Source organism: Daucus carota, chromosome 6 (assembly GCF_001625215.2).
Source record: "Daucus carota subsp. sativus chromosome 6, DH1 v3.0, whole genome shotgun sequence".
In the NCBI taxonomy this organism is placed as follows: Eukaryota; Viridiplantae; Streptophyta; class Magnoliopsida; order Apiales; family Apiaceae; genus Daucus; species Daucus carota.
The window spans coordinates 22,190,748-22,207,679 of record NC_030386.2 but is presented as its reverse complement, the minus strand read 5'-3'; the positions used below and the strand labels follow the sequence as shown (position 1 = coordinate 22,207,679).

Sequence of the window (16,932 nt, the reverse complement as noted above, 5' to 3'; positions counted from 1 at the left end):
CCTATTTATTTGTCCATTTATACTTTCAAAACTAATTTAATGATAGTTTTTCAAATATATCTCCATAATTTCAATATTCAAGGCTTGACTTATTTAAAACTAGGTTGAATTCATGTTTTCAAGACATAAAGTAGGGGTATTCCACCATTTTCAAGATATTAATTAGAGGTATTTAATGAAAAAGTTTATACAATCAATTATTCCTTGGTATGTGTTTTTTTTACAAAATGGACAGATAAAAAAGGACGGAGGGAGTAACACATAAATTATGAGTATATAACATTTTTTATTTGTGAAATAAGTAAAGTGTATTGAGAGGAAAGTACACATTTACATAACTTTCATTAAATAAGTTACTTTTTTTGAAAAATTATTGGGGCTGTTTCACTAAACCTATATTTCAGAAATAAGGACTTATTTTTGTTAAAAGTACCTTGTTAGCATTTATATCTAAAAAAATTATAAAAACCTGCATTTTTAAAAAAATAAAATAAATCATTGATAAGCTCTTATGTTGCCAAGCAGGCCAAATATCAGCATTATTACTGCTTAGAATTAAACAATCGAAAATGAATAAATAATTATAAATATTTTCAATACTAACTTTCTAAAACTATCTATTGTTATACAGCACTTTCAAATTTTAACATATGATCTGGCATGTTTGTTTGCTGGAAGCAGAAGCTGCTTCTTTTCTTGATCCGTTTATGTAAAAAAGTAGAAACATTTTTAAGAAGCTGAGAATCCTATCTCTCACTGTTTCTGCTTCTTTCCCAAACATTTTATTCACTTATTTACCATTTCTCTAGTTTAAGCACGAAGGCATTTTTTTAAACTTACCCAAATGACTACGATATATCATGGTCAATTCTCGTAAACATCATTATTTTTATAAGTCCAGAAGACAAAAATGTGCTTGAAAAGAATAACAGTGATAACGAAAATTGACGTTGATAAACAAGATCCTTGGAAGCTAGAAGTGTGTGGTATTAGAAAAAATGATAATTTAGGGAGTTAGTATCTCAAGTGATTATATAAGTAGCAAGAAAATGTGAGTACGTGATATATACGTAATTCAAAATTTTGTAGTATGTGTTTAACATGAGTCTAACATTTTTATTTATAAAAATAAATAACGTATTCTAAGCAAAAAAAATATATGTTTATAATCTTTTAAAATATAAATAATTTATTTTCGAAAAATAATATTGGCAAGAAGAATTGAGTGTTTATTATTACTTCTTAGTATTAAACCATTGAAAATGAATAAATAATTGTAAAAGTTTTGTCACGTGCTAGTTGCTACTCTATTTAAATACCATATGGTTGATGATTTGATCAAGTTGCAGTGTTTGGTGGTGTTTCTTAATTAAGTATTTTAGTAGTTACTACTATTGATAATTGAAATCCCTTTTATTGGGTTTTCTGATGTTGACTTAAAACAACATATTTAATTGAGATTACATAAATTTCAAGAGAAAAAAGGAGATTCATATGGTTTTATAAAAATTTCGTGTAAACTTTTCAGTCTCATGCATAAATAAATTTTCTAATAAATCTTTCAAATACTTGGTAATTTTAGTAAAGATTATAAAAATTGCAATAAAATTGTGTTTGAAAATATATATTTGATTTAAAATTTAAGATTTAAAATGACAAGAGATATCCTGACTCTTGCATTGCGGGATAATACCAACCATCTCGTGAAACATATAGTCCATAGGCCGCTCTGAATAAGCCCAACTGCAACAATTGAGGTAATCCACAATTCCCCCCTAAACCCCAAAGAGATTATGATAAAGTCGATGATGTGGGACCGGGTGTTATAGCAAGTGTGTCCCATTAGTGATGGGGTTAATTATCAAATTGGTCACTGAAGTGGACTTAATGTATCAAATTGGTCACTGAACTCAAAACGGTATCAAGATAGTCACTGAAGTGGCCATAAATATCAAACAGGTACCTTGAAATATAAGTTCAAATAGTAAAAATATTATTTATAAAGTTTTACACATTATTTTTGAATGTTACCACAACCAACTAAAAGGTTATGACTTCTAGTATTTATAATAATATATTTAGATTTTATCAAGTTTATTTATTATTTATATTTTATTATATAGTTATTTTCTTTGTTTTAATTAAAAATAAATAATAAATAAACTTGATAAAATCTAAATATATTATCATAAATATTAGAAGTCATAACCTTTTACTTGGTTTTGGTAACATTCAAAAATAATGTGTAAAACTTTATAAATAATATTTTTACTACTTGAACTTATATTTCAAGGTACCTGTTTGATATTTATGGCCACTTCAGTGACCATCTTGATACCGTTTTGAGTTCAGTGACCAATTTGTGATGTGCTAGAAATAATATATTTAAATCGCAAGCGCACGATCACCGTTTTAATATTTAAGATTCGTCCACAGAGATTAAAATTATTTTTCGCAATCCTTTAATTAAAATCTAGGCGAATTAGAACAAATTTTGAAAGGGGTTTTTTTTAGATTAAATCTAATTTTCTGAATTAAATAATCTAATTAATTAACACTAAGTGAGTTTAACATTTTAATTAAGCTAATTAAAGGAAACTAAGTCTTCGAAAAGATAAGATTAAACCGAAGTGCACCTTGTTAACCATTCCTATTTTAAAACTTTATCTAAACTCGATTAAAAGTTAACCAAAACAAATACTCTACAGTGAATTATATGCCATGACTCGGTGAAACTCAACAATTACACAACGGTAAAGTCAGACATAACACAGCAGACACAGGTGCCGCTACTCGGCTGCACTCGCGAACTCGAGTACAACTCGACACTGAACTGGACTCAAAAACTCGACACAAACTCGGTTGCAACTCACTAAAAGCAAATCAAACAACTCGAACTCAACAAAACAACCTCAGACCAACAGCTTGGTGTATCGACTCGGACAAAACCCAAAAGAAACTCTACAAAACCCAGCAACAACAGAGACTAGACATTGCTATGAATCGAAGCAAAAGAAGGAAAAAGAAACAATAAACTCGCCAGTAAACGATTCAAGAACTGGAAAAAGGAAAACACAGAAACGGACGCAAGGACAACGAACTCGGAACTGACTCAGCCAATTACAGACTATAACTCGAACTCTAACACATGACTCGAAATGACTCAGAAAACCACTCGGTTGTGACTAAACTAGAACAAAAGCAGGACAAAACACAAAGCAGACGACTCGGCTACTGACTTAGACCAGAACACGACGACAACTCGATTAACCCATGACTCAGCTGGACTCGGTGAAGCACAGACTCGCTAGAACAGGGCAACAAAGACTCAGTAGCGACTCGGAATCATAAACAAGCACAAACCCATAACTCGGCAAGGAACCAACATTCAACCATCAATCAAAAGCAGAGAACGAAGCACAACAATCACGAAAACAGAGCAAAAAGAACTACAAGAAACAGGGGAAAGGGGTGATGCGAGAAAAACAGAGGAGTTAGTACTGGGTTTGCTTTAAAAGAAACAAAACAAAAATATCATAAAAACGGCCGAATAAATGAACACAAAAGGGCTGCTGATTAATAAAATAAAACTACCGAATTAACTTACTATATAACTTTTAGAAATCTGAAAATTTAAAACCCTAACACAAATTAAATTTTGTGCTAGAATTTAACTTCTTACTAAAATGAAATCTACAATAAGAGATCTACATTAATCACAAGCTCAATGACTTCTTTTTTTCCCAAAAAGCAATTAAGCATATGGTGGTACTAAGAAGCAACATTTCACTTGGAGCAAGAAAATTAAGACAATACAAGATTAAGCTAAAAGAAAATTTGCACTAAAATAAAAAGTGTTTACAAATATGGTATGAAATTGAGAGAACAAAAGAAGATCTAGCACTATACTACCTACCAACTAGGAAAAGACTAGGTTAAAAAGAAGGTGATTACAAGTAAAGGGGGTGGGGGTATTTATAGCTAGAAATGTAGGGTTTAGGGGTAGGGTGGCTAAATCTAATCCATCCATGTGTGATGTGTGTTGGGTAAATCATAGCCATCCATGTGCCCCCTTGCTTGCCAACTCTATTTTCTTCTTTTCTTTTCTTTTTCTCCCTTTTTCTTGCATTTTCTCTTCTTTCTTTATTTATCTACAATTTCCTGAAATAAAATAAATAAACGATTAATACTACGAAAATAAACAAAAAATAGGCACTTAAATATGCAAAAATATGGACTAATCAATCTTTTGCTCGTCCTCGAGTAAAAATCAAAAGAAAAGAAAATAAACTAAGAAAACTAGATGCGATTCCTAGGCTCCTTTTCGTAGGCGTGACGGGTGATTTTAGGTTCACCAACCCGTTAAACTCGTAGACGATCTCTACAAGAGGAGTTTTGTCTCCTAAGGGTTTACAGAAGATATACCCATAAAATCTTCGAGACATTCTAGCAAGTGTCTACTCGACTCTACTCTAATTTCGTTGGTGTTAACAAAAAGCGTTTTTAAGGAAAATACGACTTAAAGACTCATCTACTAATAATCAAGATACAGTTGTCTCTAATCTACTTGAATAGACTCAAAAATTTACTAGAAATCCAAGGAGTGTAATGAATTCTAAGGCCTTTGATGGATCCTAATTGTCTAAGAACATTTTCTCTTTTTCAACCAATTTTGAACTGACCCATTCTCTATCGAAACAAATATCTAGCCAAACTTCACAAACTCTTATTCTTTTTTTTTCTTTTTTTTTTTTGCTTTTTTTTTTTTTTTTTTTGCATTGACTTATTTTGTCCGTTTTCTTAGGCAAACAATGTTACCCATGTAGCGAGCTTTGGGTCAGTGACTCCCAAACCAAACGGTCTTAGGGCACTAGGTTTTAAAATCCCCCTACGGACTTAATTGCTCGAGTAACAAAGGCCACAAAACGAGACTAGCCAATCTACTTTTGCCCATTTATCTAGAGATTTTATCTATAAAGAACAATGGGTATTGAAGTAGTTATTCCTTTTCTTTTTCTATCTTTTTTTTTTATCTATTTTTTTTTTCTTTTTCTCTTTTTTTTTTATTCGCAAAGGTTCGATTCGACATTGTTTCAACATGTTGGTTCTCTCTCAGGTATCGAATAATATCACTAGACAATCTCTCCATCAAAGGTCTCGTGCAAAAGTGTGTGCCATCTTGGAATTTAAAGTACAAATCGGTCGATACAAGTTTCAAAAAGACAACCTTACTCAACTACGTTCAAATTATCTAAAAGACACTACATATATATACTTTTCGAAAACATGCTAAACACCAACTACTCCTAAAGTTTGAGTGAGGGAAAGACAACTTAGCTAAAAGTATCTCTATTTTTGGAATTTTCTAATTTTTTCATTTTTTAGGGATTTTTCATTTTTTAAGAATTACACTAAAGCCCTCCCCATACCTAAATCATGCATTGTCCTCAATGTATGCAAAAGAGAGAATTGAAATGAGAGAGTAAAGAGGAAAAATACCTGAATAGGAGATGAAGGGGATTTTTATTAACGAACGAAACACTTAAACAACCCACACACGCACACATTTCCTTCCCCATACCTGAACTTCACGGGGGAAGGTTCGAAAACTGAAGCGAATTAGCCAATTCCGGAAGGAAAAATGGGAGGAAGCTTCGAGAAAGAGTCAAAATGTGTATGAAAATTTTTAGGTACAAAGATTTTCTCTAGCATGTGACCATCGTTTACCCCTATAGGACAAGTATCACTAATGTTCCCCCTAAACCAACTTAATGCTTCTTTATTATCAAGCAAATTAGAGACTATGAAATGTTGGTCATGGTACGAATCATTAGGAATGATGTAGGAAACGTTGTCATCTTTTCCTAAGGCACTATGCGAATGATTGAACAGTGAGTCAAATGTAGGTGATTCACCTACGTGACTCTCTAAAGCGGGCCTAGGGCAAACACTAACAATCTCGGGTGGAGTTTCCCATTTTGAACAAATGTCGTTCAATTCTCCTAACAACTCCTCCGAGGTCAACTCTTTCAAAGACTCGTGATACTCCCTATGATTCTCGTGGTTGACTTTGAACTCCTCGTTGAGAAGCGACTCAATCTCACTATCCTCAAAACTAGACCATGTGACAAACTTGTTGACCACATTAACCCCTATAGGTTGCTCATAAAGCTCATTGGGTTCTTTTCCTACATTGAAAATGTTTAAGTCAATGGTCATGTTTCCGAATGTGAGCTTCATTGAACCATTCCTACAATTGATTAAGGCATTGGATGTAGCAAGAAAAGGTCGTCCTAAAATGATAGGAATTTGGTTCTTAGGATTCGAGACGGGTTGAGTCTCGAGAACAACAAAGTCAACGGGAAAGATAAAATCACCAATTTTTATCAACACATCCTCAATAATCCCCTTAGGCATTTTAATCGAACGATCGGCAAGTTGAAGGGTCATATTGGTGGTCTTGAGATCTCCTAAACCTAGGGCTTGATAGACCGAGAAGGGAAGAAGATTCACACTCGCTCCTAAATCAAGTAAAGCCTTGTCTACAAATTTATCGCCTATGACACAAGAAATTGTAGGACAACCGGGGTCCTTATATTTCACGGGAATTTGATTTGAAAGAATCGAGCTAACTTGTGAGGTCAAAAAGGCTTTCTTTGGAACATGAGTGGTTCTCTTATGGGTACACAAATCTTTTAGACACTTGGCATAAGAAGGAACTTGTTGAATGGCATCTAAAAGAGGAATGTTTATCTTGACTTGTTTGAAAACCTCTAGAATTTGTTCCATTTGGGCCGATTGTTTAGGAGGAATGAGTCTTTGTGGGTAAGGAACCCTTGGCTTGTAAACTTCTTCGTTGGGCTTTTGAGAAATGGGCCCGGGACTAGGTTCACTCATAGACTCACGGATTCTAGAACATTCGGGCTTATCATGATTAGTGCTAGACAAAGAAGGATTTTGTTTAGGAATCGACTCCTCATTTTCATTCACGTTCTCACCAACTTTGTTATCCACTTGGTTTCCCGACCTTAGAGAGATAATCGCATTAACATTCTCGGGAGGTCTTTGATTGAGAGGAAACTTAGGATTGACCTCGGGTTGACTTGGTAACTTGTTCTTCTCTCGTTCACACAACGTGCTAGCTAATTGATTCAATTGGGCCTCTAACTTAGAAACGGCTTGCACATTAGAATGCAAAATTTGCCTATCTTGGGTTAGGGTTGTCATGAAGGTTTGTTGTGATTGAGTCAAATTAGTTTGCGATTTAACTAAGGCTTCCAAACTTTTTTCTAAGGAATTGAGTCGTTTATCCGAATCATTGAAACCGGGAGGATTCAAAGGTGTTTGAATTGGGTTAGGAAATGAATTCGGACTTTGGGTTGAGCAAGTGTTTGGGTTGGGCCTTTGAAAATTTGTTTGAGGAGTTTGAAAAGGAGTTGGACCTTGATTTTGAAAAATTTGACCTTGGGTCCATGAGAAATTTGGGTGATTTCTCCACCCGGGATTATAAGTGGGTGCAAATGCATCATTCCTTGAATTTTGGAACATCGCATTTACTTGTTCAAGTTCGTGCGAAGGTTGGGTTCCGGGATTTTGAAAATTGTAATTAGGGAACATGGACATTTGTGGGGGAGATTTACTGGTTTCTAAAGCTTCGAGTCTCCTAGTTAGGGTAGCTAATTTGGCATCGGTTGCCACATTGTTTCCTATCGAGTGCAAACCCCTAGAGCTAGACGACTGAATTGACTTTTTGGGCTCCCTAGTTGACTCCCACATCATAGTCTTTTCCGCTAAATCCTCAAAAAATTCCCACCCTTTGTCCTCATCTTTTTCCATGAATTTACCTTGGCACATAGACTCTAATAACGCGGTGGTTTGACTATCTAAGGCCTCGTAAACTATCTTGCAAAGTCTCCATTTTTCTATTCCGTGGTGGGGGCATTGTGAAAGAAGATTTTTGAAGCGGTCAAAGAAAATCCAAAACGACTCGTTTTCCTTTTGATGAAATTGATTTATTTCATTTGTAATTCGAGTAGTCTTATGATTTGGAAAATACTTTTTAAGAAACACCACAACGAACCCCTCCCACGTGGAAATAGAATTAACGGGAAGACTATATAACCATTTTTTCGCATTCTCCTTAAGCGCAAAATTAATGAGCCTAAGTCTAATCGAATCTTCCGTTAATTGGTGGAGCTTTTGGAGGGAACAAACTTCCTCAAACTCTTGGATAAAAAGATAAGGATCTTCACCCTCACTCCCGGTAAATTTAGGTAACATGCTAATATGATGAGCTTTGATTTCAAAATTGTTCCCATTTACGGGAGGAAGGGTGATGCACGAAGGTTGACTTGAACGAGACGGGTAACAACGGTCTTTAAGAGACACGGCCATGTTTGATATTGAATTGCTAGCTTCTATGGGTTCGGAGTCCGAAGAAGACGAAGAAGAAGGAATCTCGACTATCGGTCTTACTAATCTAGATGATTCGTTCCTAACCCAAGTAGTTCGCATAAACGATAAACATGTAGCAAATAAGTGCGAAAAAGTAAAACACACAAAATAAAGGGTGTAAAAGAGGAAGAAAAACTTAAGTCTAGGGTTCCCTAATAAAATGAACTCGACCTTGCTCCTAACTTTAAGGACCACCAAAAACTCGATAAATCCGAAATTATTCGGACCGGTCTGGCCAGTTTGGAGCAGGCATTGCCAAGAGGCCAATCTCCGCGCTTAGACACCAAACCTTAATCGGCCAGGTAAGCTTTCGCTTGCCTTAGACACCGAAAAGTCGGAATAATTAAAGATTACCTCGTCTTTTAGGTACCTTCCTAATTGAGCGCGAAATCCTAGGGGCTAACGTCTAATTCAATTTTATTAATAGGCTAGGTAATGCAAATGAAGAAATTAGGTCGTTGTGGGCCAAGGAAAGAGTGATGAAATCCCTTCCCTTATCTTATGAGTGGGTTTTGCCCTTAAGATTTATTTAAAATGATGCACCACACAACGAGATAATTAAAGCGATAAACAACTATGGATGCTCTAAACTACGTGTTTTAATCTAGAGAAAAGAAAGAAATTAACGCACCTTAGGGTCCTCCAGCGATCACCACAATTAAAGGTACGAAAATTAAAAAAAACAAAAATTAAAATCTAAATGATGTGCCCTAAGTGTAAAAATGCATGATGCAACACATATTTAATTCTAACTACTGTTTTTGGATTTTAAATTTTTTTTTAATTTTTTGTGATTTTCAATTTTTTTGATTTGTTTGTGATTTTCTAAATAAAAATGAAAAATAAGAGTGGAGAGATACGGGATACCAAAGCAAGCTTCCAAATCCGAGCAAAATTTGTTCACTTTACTCCATTAATCCCGAATATTCCTCCTCGAAATAAAGAACAAAAAAATAGTGAGAAACAAACTAATCCGAAAGATTAAAAATAAAGGAGCGAAAAATTAATTTTAATCCCCGGCAGCGGCGCCAAAAACTTGATGTGCTAGAAATAATATATTTAAATCGCAAGCGCACGATCACCGTTTTAATATTTAAGATTCGTCCACAGAGATTAAAATTATTTTTCGCAATCCTTTAATTAAAATCTAGGCGAATTAGAACAAATTTTGAAAGGGGTTTTTTTTAGATTAAATCTAATTTTCTGAATTAAATAATCTAATTAATTAACACTAAGTGAGTTTAACATTTTAATTAAGCTAATTAAAGGAAACTAAGTCTTCGAAAAGATAAGATTAAACCGAAGTGCACCTTGTTAACCATTCCTATTTTAAAACTTTATCTAAACTCGATTAAAAGTTAACCAAAACAAATACTCTACAGTGAATTATATGCCATGACTCGGTGAAACTCAACAATTACACAACGGTAAAGTCAGACATAACACAGCAGACACAGGTGCCGCTACTCGGCTGCACTCGCGAACTCGAGTACAACTCGACACTGAACTGGACTCAAAAACTCGACACAAACTCGGTTGCAACTCACTAAAAGCAAATCAAACAACTCGAACTCAACAAAACAACCTCAGACCAACAGCTTGGTGTATCGACTCGGACAAAACCCAAAAGAAACTCTACAAAACCCAGCAACAACAGAGACTAGACATTGCTATGAATCGAAGCAAAAGAAGGAAAAAGAAACAATAAACTCGCCAGTAAACGATTCAAGAACTGGAAAAAGGAAAACACAGAAACGGACGCAAGGACAACGAACTCGGAACTGACTCAGCCAATTACAGACTATAACTCGAACTCTAACACATGACTCGAAATGACTCAGAAAACCACTCGGTTGTGACTAAACTAGAACAAAAGCAGGACAAAACACAAAGCAGACGACTCGGCTACTGACTTAGACCAGAACACGACGACAACTCGATTAACCCATGACTCAGCTGGACTCGGTGAAGCACAGACTCGCTAGAACAGGGCAACAAAGACTCAGTAGCGACTCGGAATCATAAACAAGCACAAACCCATAACTCGGCAAGGAACCAACATTCAACCATCAATCAAAAGCAGAGAACGAAGCACAACAATCACGAAAACAGAGCAAAAAGAACTACAAGAAACAGGGGAAAGGGGTGATGCGAGAAAAACAGAGGAGTTAGTACTGGGTTTGCTTTAAAAGAAACAAAACAAAAATATCATAAAAACGGCCGAATAAATGAACACAAAAGGGCTGCTGATTAATAAAATAAAACTACCGAATTAACTTACTATATAACTTTTAGAAATCTGAAAATTTAAAACCCTAACACAAATTAAATTTTGTGCTAGAATTTAACTTCTTACTAAAATGAAATCTACAATAAGAGATCTACATTAATCACAAGCTCAATGACTTCTTTTTTTCCCAAAAAGCAATTAAGCATATGGTGGTACTAAGAAGCAACATTTCACTTGGAGCAAGAAAATTAAGACAATACAAGATTAAGCTAAAAGAAAATTTGCACTAAAATAAAAAGTGTTTACAAATATGGTATGAAATTGAGAGAACAAAAGAAGATCTAGCACTATACTACCTACCAACTAGGAAAAGACTAGGTTAAAAAGAAGGTGATTACAAGTAAAGGGGGTGGGGGTATTTATAGCTAGAAATGTAGGGTTTAGGGGTAGGGTGGCTAAATCTAATCCATCCATGTGTGATGTGTGTTGGGTAAATCATAGCCATCCATGTGCCCCCTTGCTTGCCAACTCTATTTTCTTCTTTTCTTTTCTTTTTCTCCCTTTTTCTTGCATTTTCTCTTCTTTCTTTATTTATCTACAACTAGTTGAGAATCCGCGCGTTGCGGCGGCCTATAAAAATTATATTAATGATCCAATATTAATATTTGTAGAATAAAATAATTTTATGTCTATCTATAAAAAGTATATTAATGTTTCAAGTTAATATTTGTAGGATAAAATAAATTTATATTATAAAAATCTTGATGTGATACAAATACTAATATATAAAATTGTAAAATTGGATTATAATTCATGGTGAAAAAATAAAAATAAATTTATACACGTAATTATCAATTTAAAGCATGACGAATCTTAATTTTATTTGTTTTTTTTTTTGGAAAAGTAATCATGTTCTTACATTGTCACCTTCTTCCAATTTTTTTAGATTGATTGTGCACAAAAACATTTAACTTAAATATAACTACCCTCTTAAAAGTTGCTTGAACGGAGCAAACAGATAATGCATGAATAATTTTTTCAATATGTATACAAAGTAAATAATATAAAAATAACAACAACAAACATGTCCGATGAACAAAACAAATATTATAAAAGAATAACCAACAAACATACATCATTAATAGTTAATTTATTGACATCAACCATCAATATCATGTGAACTATATATTCTTTTCCTATGTTTGAATTTGTCGACTCCAATATAACGGTCTATAACTACATTTCCTTGCAACAATCTTTACTGTAACAGGCTAACAGCCTTCACTTATCGTTGCAGAAGAACGACACCTCCGAGTTAGAAATCGAGCAAGAGAAAGGTATTTCTAATTTTTGATATTTTTCATCCAAAAATTTCAGAAAATTAAAAAATAGAACGGAGCGATGTGAGAGGCGCCACCTACACGCCCCTCGCTTCTCCTTTAAAAATCGAGTAAGAGAACTATCATGTAGGTTTGTGGTATTGAGAGAGGAGGTTGTGTTTAGATGATCCAAAATCCTATGATCTTTACGTGTATTTATAGGTGGAGAGAAACTTGTTTGCTACTCTTTCCCATAATTAAATAATATGAACAAAATCAGATTAAAATTTTCAAGCTACTATATTCCATAAATAATCTGTCTTTCCCATAATTGAATAATCTGAAACAAAATCAGATTAAAACTTTCAAGCTACTATATTCCATAAATAATCTGAAACAAAATCAGATTCTGAAACTTGCTTTTAATATACCCGAAACTAAAAAAGGTAGTTCTAATTTTTGATATTTTTCATCCAAAAATTCCAGAAAATTAGAAAAATAAAATGGAGCGATGTGAGAAGCGCCACCTACACGCCCATCGCTTCTCCTTTATATAAGTATATTGATTTCCCATAATTAAATAATATGAACAAAATCAGATTAAAATTTTCAAGCTACTATATTCCATAAATAATCTGTCTTTCCCATAATTGAATAATCTGAAACAAAATCAGATTAAAACTTTCAAGCTACTATATTCCATAAATAATCTGAAACAAAATCAGATTCTGAAACTTGCTTTTAATATACCCGAAACTAAAAAAGGTAGTTCTAATTTTTGATATTTTTTATCCAAAAATTCCAGAAAATTAGAAAAATAAAATGGAGCGATGTGAGAAGCGCCACCTACACGCCCCTCGCTTCTCCTTTATATTGATATATTGATTTCCTGAAATAAAATAAATAAACGATTAATACTACGAAAATAAACAAAAAATAGGCACTTAAATATGCAAAAATATGGACTAATCAATTTGATACATTAAACCCACTTCAGTGACTAACTTGATAATTAACCCGTGATGACACCGAGTTCCTAGTCATTACTCGGCTATAAACTCCTGTCTCTCGGCAAATTCAGGCACATACAATAACAATCAGAGATGACAGAGGTGCAGTCATTGATCACAAATGCATTACCCTTTGCTCTTATGATCACGGCAGAGTGCATGGAAGTCACTTTTTTAAGTCTTGGCAAGGCAGCTATGAACAATGGGATCAGCTCCTTCGTTTTTGTTACTTATTACAACACCTTGGCTACTTTCATCTTCCTTCCCTTTTTTCTTCTCCATGTTTGCAGGTTCTCGAGCCTAATTACATTTTTTTTTAATTATCATGAGCTTGTGTTTTTTGATAATATGATGATGAATCTGCTGACCACAAGTCTTTTCTATCTTTATTTGCAGAGGTAATCAGCTGCCGCTTACTTTTTCTCTACTATGTAGATTTTTTCTACTTGGCCTAATCGGGTAAGATTGGCTGTGATCATCAACTATCATTGTTTGCTCGCTTGAAATTTATAATTTGCATACTTTGTGAAACTGATGAGAAGAATTCTGCAACAGAATTTGTCTGCTACAGATATGTGGTTATGTAGGTCTTGACTACGCCTCTGCGACTCTAGGAGTTGCCATGGGCAACTTGATTCCCGCGATTACATTCTTGCTTGCAATTTTCTTAAGGTAGGATCTGTTGTGAGAATAGCCTGGTCTTTTGCTAATCAACATGTAACACTGAGCAGTTTTCATGATATTTAGTTCAATTGGTTTTGAGTTTTAACTGCTATGAGCCTATGACATTTTAGGATGGAGAAGCTTGATCTAAGAAAATTAAGTAGCATATCAAAAGTTTTAGGCACAGCAATTGCAATATCTGGAGCATTTCTGATCATTTTTTACAAAGGCCAAGCAATATATACGATTGCATCTTCTCTGGATTCAGCTCAACAACTCCTCTCAGAGCATTCGAATTGGGTAGTTGGCGGTGGTTTTATTACCATCACTTGCTTTTCTTCAGCAATTTGGAACATTTTACAGGTATAAAAATATAGACACCAAAGTCTTCTTTCAATCTTTAATCCACATTTGTTTTCAAATATCTCAACTGTTTCAATCATGCATTTAAGATTCATATCTACTATTCGAGCCACAATTTTCTGTTAATGTATTGACTCTTTCACTCAGGCGGCGACCATTAAGGTATACTGTGATGCGACGACTATAAATTTTTTCTTTTGCTTCTTTGGATCCATCCAATGTATAGCAGTTTCTTTATACATGGAAAGGGATACAGGTTCTTGGGTGCTTAACCCTGGTGTCGAGACAATTGCTGTGGTTTTTGCAGTAAGGAGATTATTAACCAGAGAAAATCTGATTTTAGGCTCTTTTTTTTGTCTTATTGGCTGATCCAGTCTGTTCATTGTAGGCTGTGAACTGTGTAACCCGTGCCAGTATCATTACATGGTGCCTGCAGCGGAAGGGTCCAGTTTATGTATCAATGTTCAAGCCAGTATCAACCGCCATTGCGATGGTCACTGGAATCATCTTCCTTGGTGATACTCTTTATAGTGGCAGGTATTTTCATCAAAACCCACAAATGCAATCTAGTTGAATTTGATTGCCTAAAAAATTGTGTCTGGAATCATAATTAATCTTTGTATTGTGGATTAGTGTTATTGGAGCAGCAACGATTGTTGCGGGCTTCTATGCACTGATTTGGGGCCAAAACCAAGAGAAGAAAACAGTCCTGGTGGACTTTGCTTGTGAAGCAGAATCATCAACTCAGACTGCTCCACTTCTGCAATAATAAGTTGTATTGACAGAGTATAAAGATTTTAATTTAATCAACTATTTTGATAGTTTGGCTTGCAGCATTTTACAATTTAGTACTAGATGCATAAATTAAGAAACAAAATGACAATGGAAATGTATATAGGTAGGTAGACTACAACCAAATGAAAACATGTAGTTTGCAGTGACATAATACAAAGAGAGAAAGTAAGAAAAATGGAAAACCAGCATGTAACATCGACGCCATATTACTAAAAGAATAGTAGAAGACAGGGAAGTTTGCTGGAGTTGGATCGGATCAACTGGAAAAAATTAGGTTGGAGTTAAGAAGAAGGTGGCTGCTCATCGCCTGCCTCGAGCTGGCTCAAGTTGCCTTTCTCCTTGATGAGTTGGTTGTGGTGGTATTTGCAGTAAGGTTTCCCATCATGCGACATATAATTGGTAAGGCTTATAGTGCAACCTCCATGTATACATTTGAAGCATCCGCGGTGGTATGCCAGTTTGTTGACCGAAACCTGCATACAAATTCAACATTTTTACATGTTGTATATGCTGTACAATGTTTTTATTCAAGGGGAATTTGAGTGTGCTTCTTACCTTCTCCATCGGATACACGATCTTGCCACACACAACACATTTCTCTGATGTGACAGGGAAATTACTCGCGACTTTGTTCTGTGAAAGTAAATGAATGACATTGATACTTAAAACATGTTCTGGAACTTGTGAAAAAGATGAAATATAATGTGATTAGCTTATTCTTACATCAGGGTCAATGACTTTCTCTGGTTTCGCGACTTTTGATGTGCCTGTAATATTAATTCAGATACAATTCGGTGAAGATTATGGGTCATTATCAGCTAAAAAATTAATCTGAGACCAATTAATTGGTTTTTACCTTCGAAACTCTTTTCCAGGCTTCCAGTTTGCTTTAATAGCTGATCAAAATGAGGCTTGCAGTACAGAGCACCATCAATTGAGCTGAAGTTGGCAATCTGCAAGATAACAAAGAAATGCCACAAGTATTTTATTTACAACCTTTTCATTTTAGGCCTCAAGAGATGACAATGCTTCTTGTATATTTTACGAAACATATACATGTAGGTCCCAGGTAAGCGACTTGCGTCTAGGGCCTCAAAATTTAAGGACACAATAGTTTTGGAATCATTTATATTATGTCAATGTATGAGGTATGCGGAGTGTACACAGATTAGAGTCCCGAAACTAATTTTGACTACGGCCTGCAAGTCTAGTGTAAGAAAAGATGAGGACCTTGAGGGTGTTATTGCAGTAAGTGCAGCGGAAGCAAGCTCTATGATAAACCTGCTTGTTGTCAGGAGCTACACGATCAACGGGATACACAGTTTTGTTACAGGCCATGCACTGTTGTGTTCCTCCTACGAATGCCATGTTTATTACTATATGGATTATGATTATTATGTTATGCAGAAGAATCAAGGAAGGAAGATATGAAAATTCTTTAGTACTTGTTCGTTTGTTTCATTATAATCTCCCTCTTATGGTCATACTTAATTTTCTCTACATCTTTTTCTCTTACCATTCGTTCATTTTACTCTTGATCAATTAGCCTCAGCCGCTTAATTATATAGGCATTTTTAAAACACGTGAGATGAGTTATGAGAGTCATGTTTTTATTCTTCCCGAACTTCAAGCAATTCCACTGCTCCAATTCGATGGTCTCCAACTAGGCAACTATCCCAGAGGAGAACACCAAAACTATTTTACAATTTTTCACTAATATCCTTTTTACCATTTTAATGACCAAAATGATAAAAACTATTTTTGCCAGTAACAATCTAGCACACATAAATTATCTTCTTAAAATAGTGTTGAAACATTGTTACGTGTATCAAATCTTGTCTCGAATGATGTGACAAACAAATAATTAATTTTAATCGGATGATGATTTATATGTATATATGTAATTATTAATGTGAGTGGTCTTGATGATTCATGAGTATACACTAGGGGTGTAATCGAGCCGAGCCGAGCAGATTTTAATCGGATGATGGTTTATACGTATATATGTATTTATCAATGTGAGTGGACTTGATGATTCATGAGTATACATTAGGGGTGTAATCGAGCCGAGCCGAGTCGAACACTGCCAGACTCGGCT

The 16,932-nt window shown here is 34.7% G+C and overlaps 2 protein-coding genes across 2 annotated transcripts; one reads left to right on the top strand and one right to left on the bottom strand.

The window, feature by feature from the left end:
* The first annotated feature begins 13,055 nt into the window (after positions 1-13,055).
* On the top strand, positions 13,056-15,096 carry LOC108226072 (WAT1-related protein At5g40240). The gene is made up of 7 exons (XM_064080238.1): positions 13,056-13,303; positions 13,410-13,472; positions 13,569-13,685; positions 13,808-14,039; positions 14,187-14,345; positions 14,428-14,576; positions 14,673-15,096. The coding sequence occupies exons 1-7, from the start codon at positions 13,107-13,109 to the stop codon at positions 14,806-14,808; spliced, it is 1,053 nt and encodes a 350-aa protein (XP_063936308.1). The 5' UTR covers positions 13,056-13,106; the 3' UTR covers positions 14,809-15,096.
* LOC108226761 (LIM domain-containing protein WLIM1) lies at positions 14,872-16,237 on the bottom strand. The gene is made up of 5 exons (XM_017401756.2): positions 16,065-16,237; positions 15,691-15,787; positions 15,558-15,601; positions 15,390-15,467; positions 14,872-15,307 (listed from the first exon to the last, which is right to left on the bottom strand). Exons 1-5 carry the CDS (start codon positions 16,200-16,202, stop codon positions 15,116-15,118), a joined length of 549 nt encoding a protein of 182 aa, XP_017257245.1. The 5' UTR covers positions 16,203-16,237; the 3' UTR covers positions 14,872-15,115.
* Positions 16,238-16,932: the final 695 nt, after the last annotated feature.

Excerpts from the sequence above, each read along its gene's own strand:
- LOC108226072 (XM_064080238.1), top strand. The coding sequence starts at position 13,107 with ATGACAGAGGTGCAGTCATTGATCACAAATGCATTACCCTTTGCTCTT. Across the intron at positions 14,040-14,186 it reads CAATTTGGAACATTTTACAG|GCGGCGACCATTAAGGTATA; the intron begins GTATAAAAATAT and ends TCTTTCACTCAG. Across the intron at positions 14,577-14,672 it reads GATACTCTTTATAGTGGCAG|TGTTATTGGAGCAGCAACGA; the intron begins GTATTTTCATCA and ends ATTGTGGATTAG.
- LOC108226761 (XM_017401756.2), bottom strand. The coding sequence starts at position 16,202 with ATGGCATTCGTAGGAGGAACACAACAGTGCATGGCCTGTAACAAAACT. Across the intron at positions 15,788-16,064 it reads ACTGCAATAACACCCTCAAG|ATTGCCAACTTCAGCTCAAT; the intron begins GTCCTCATCTTT and ends GTTATCTTGCAG. Across the intron at positions 15,308-15,389 it reads TCGTGTATCCGATGGAGAAG|GTTTCGGTCAACAAACTGGC; the intron begins GTAAGAAGCACA and ends ATTTGTATGCAG.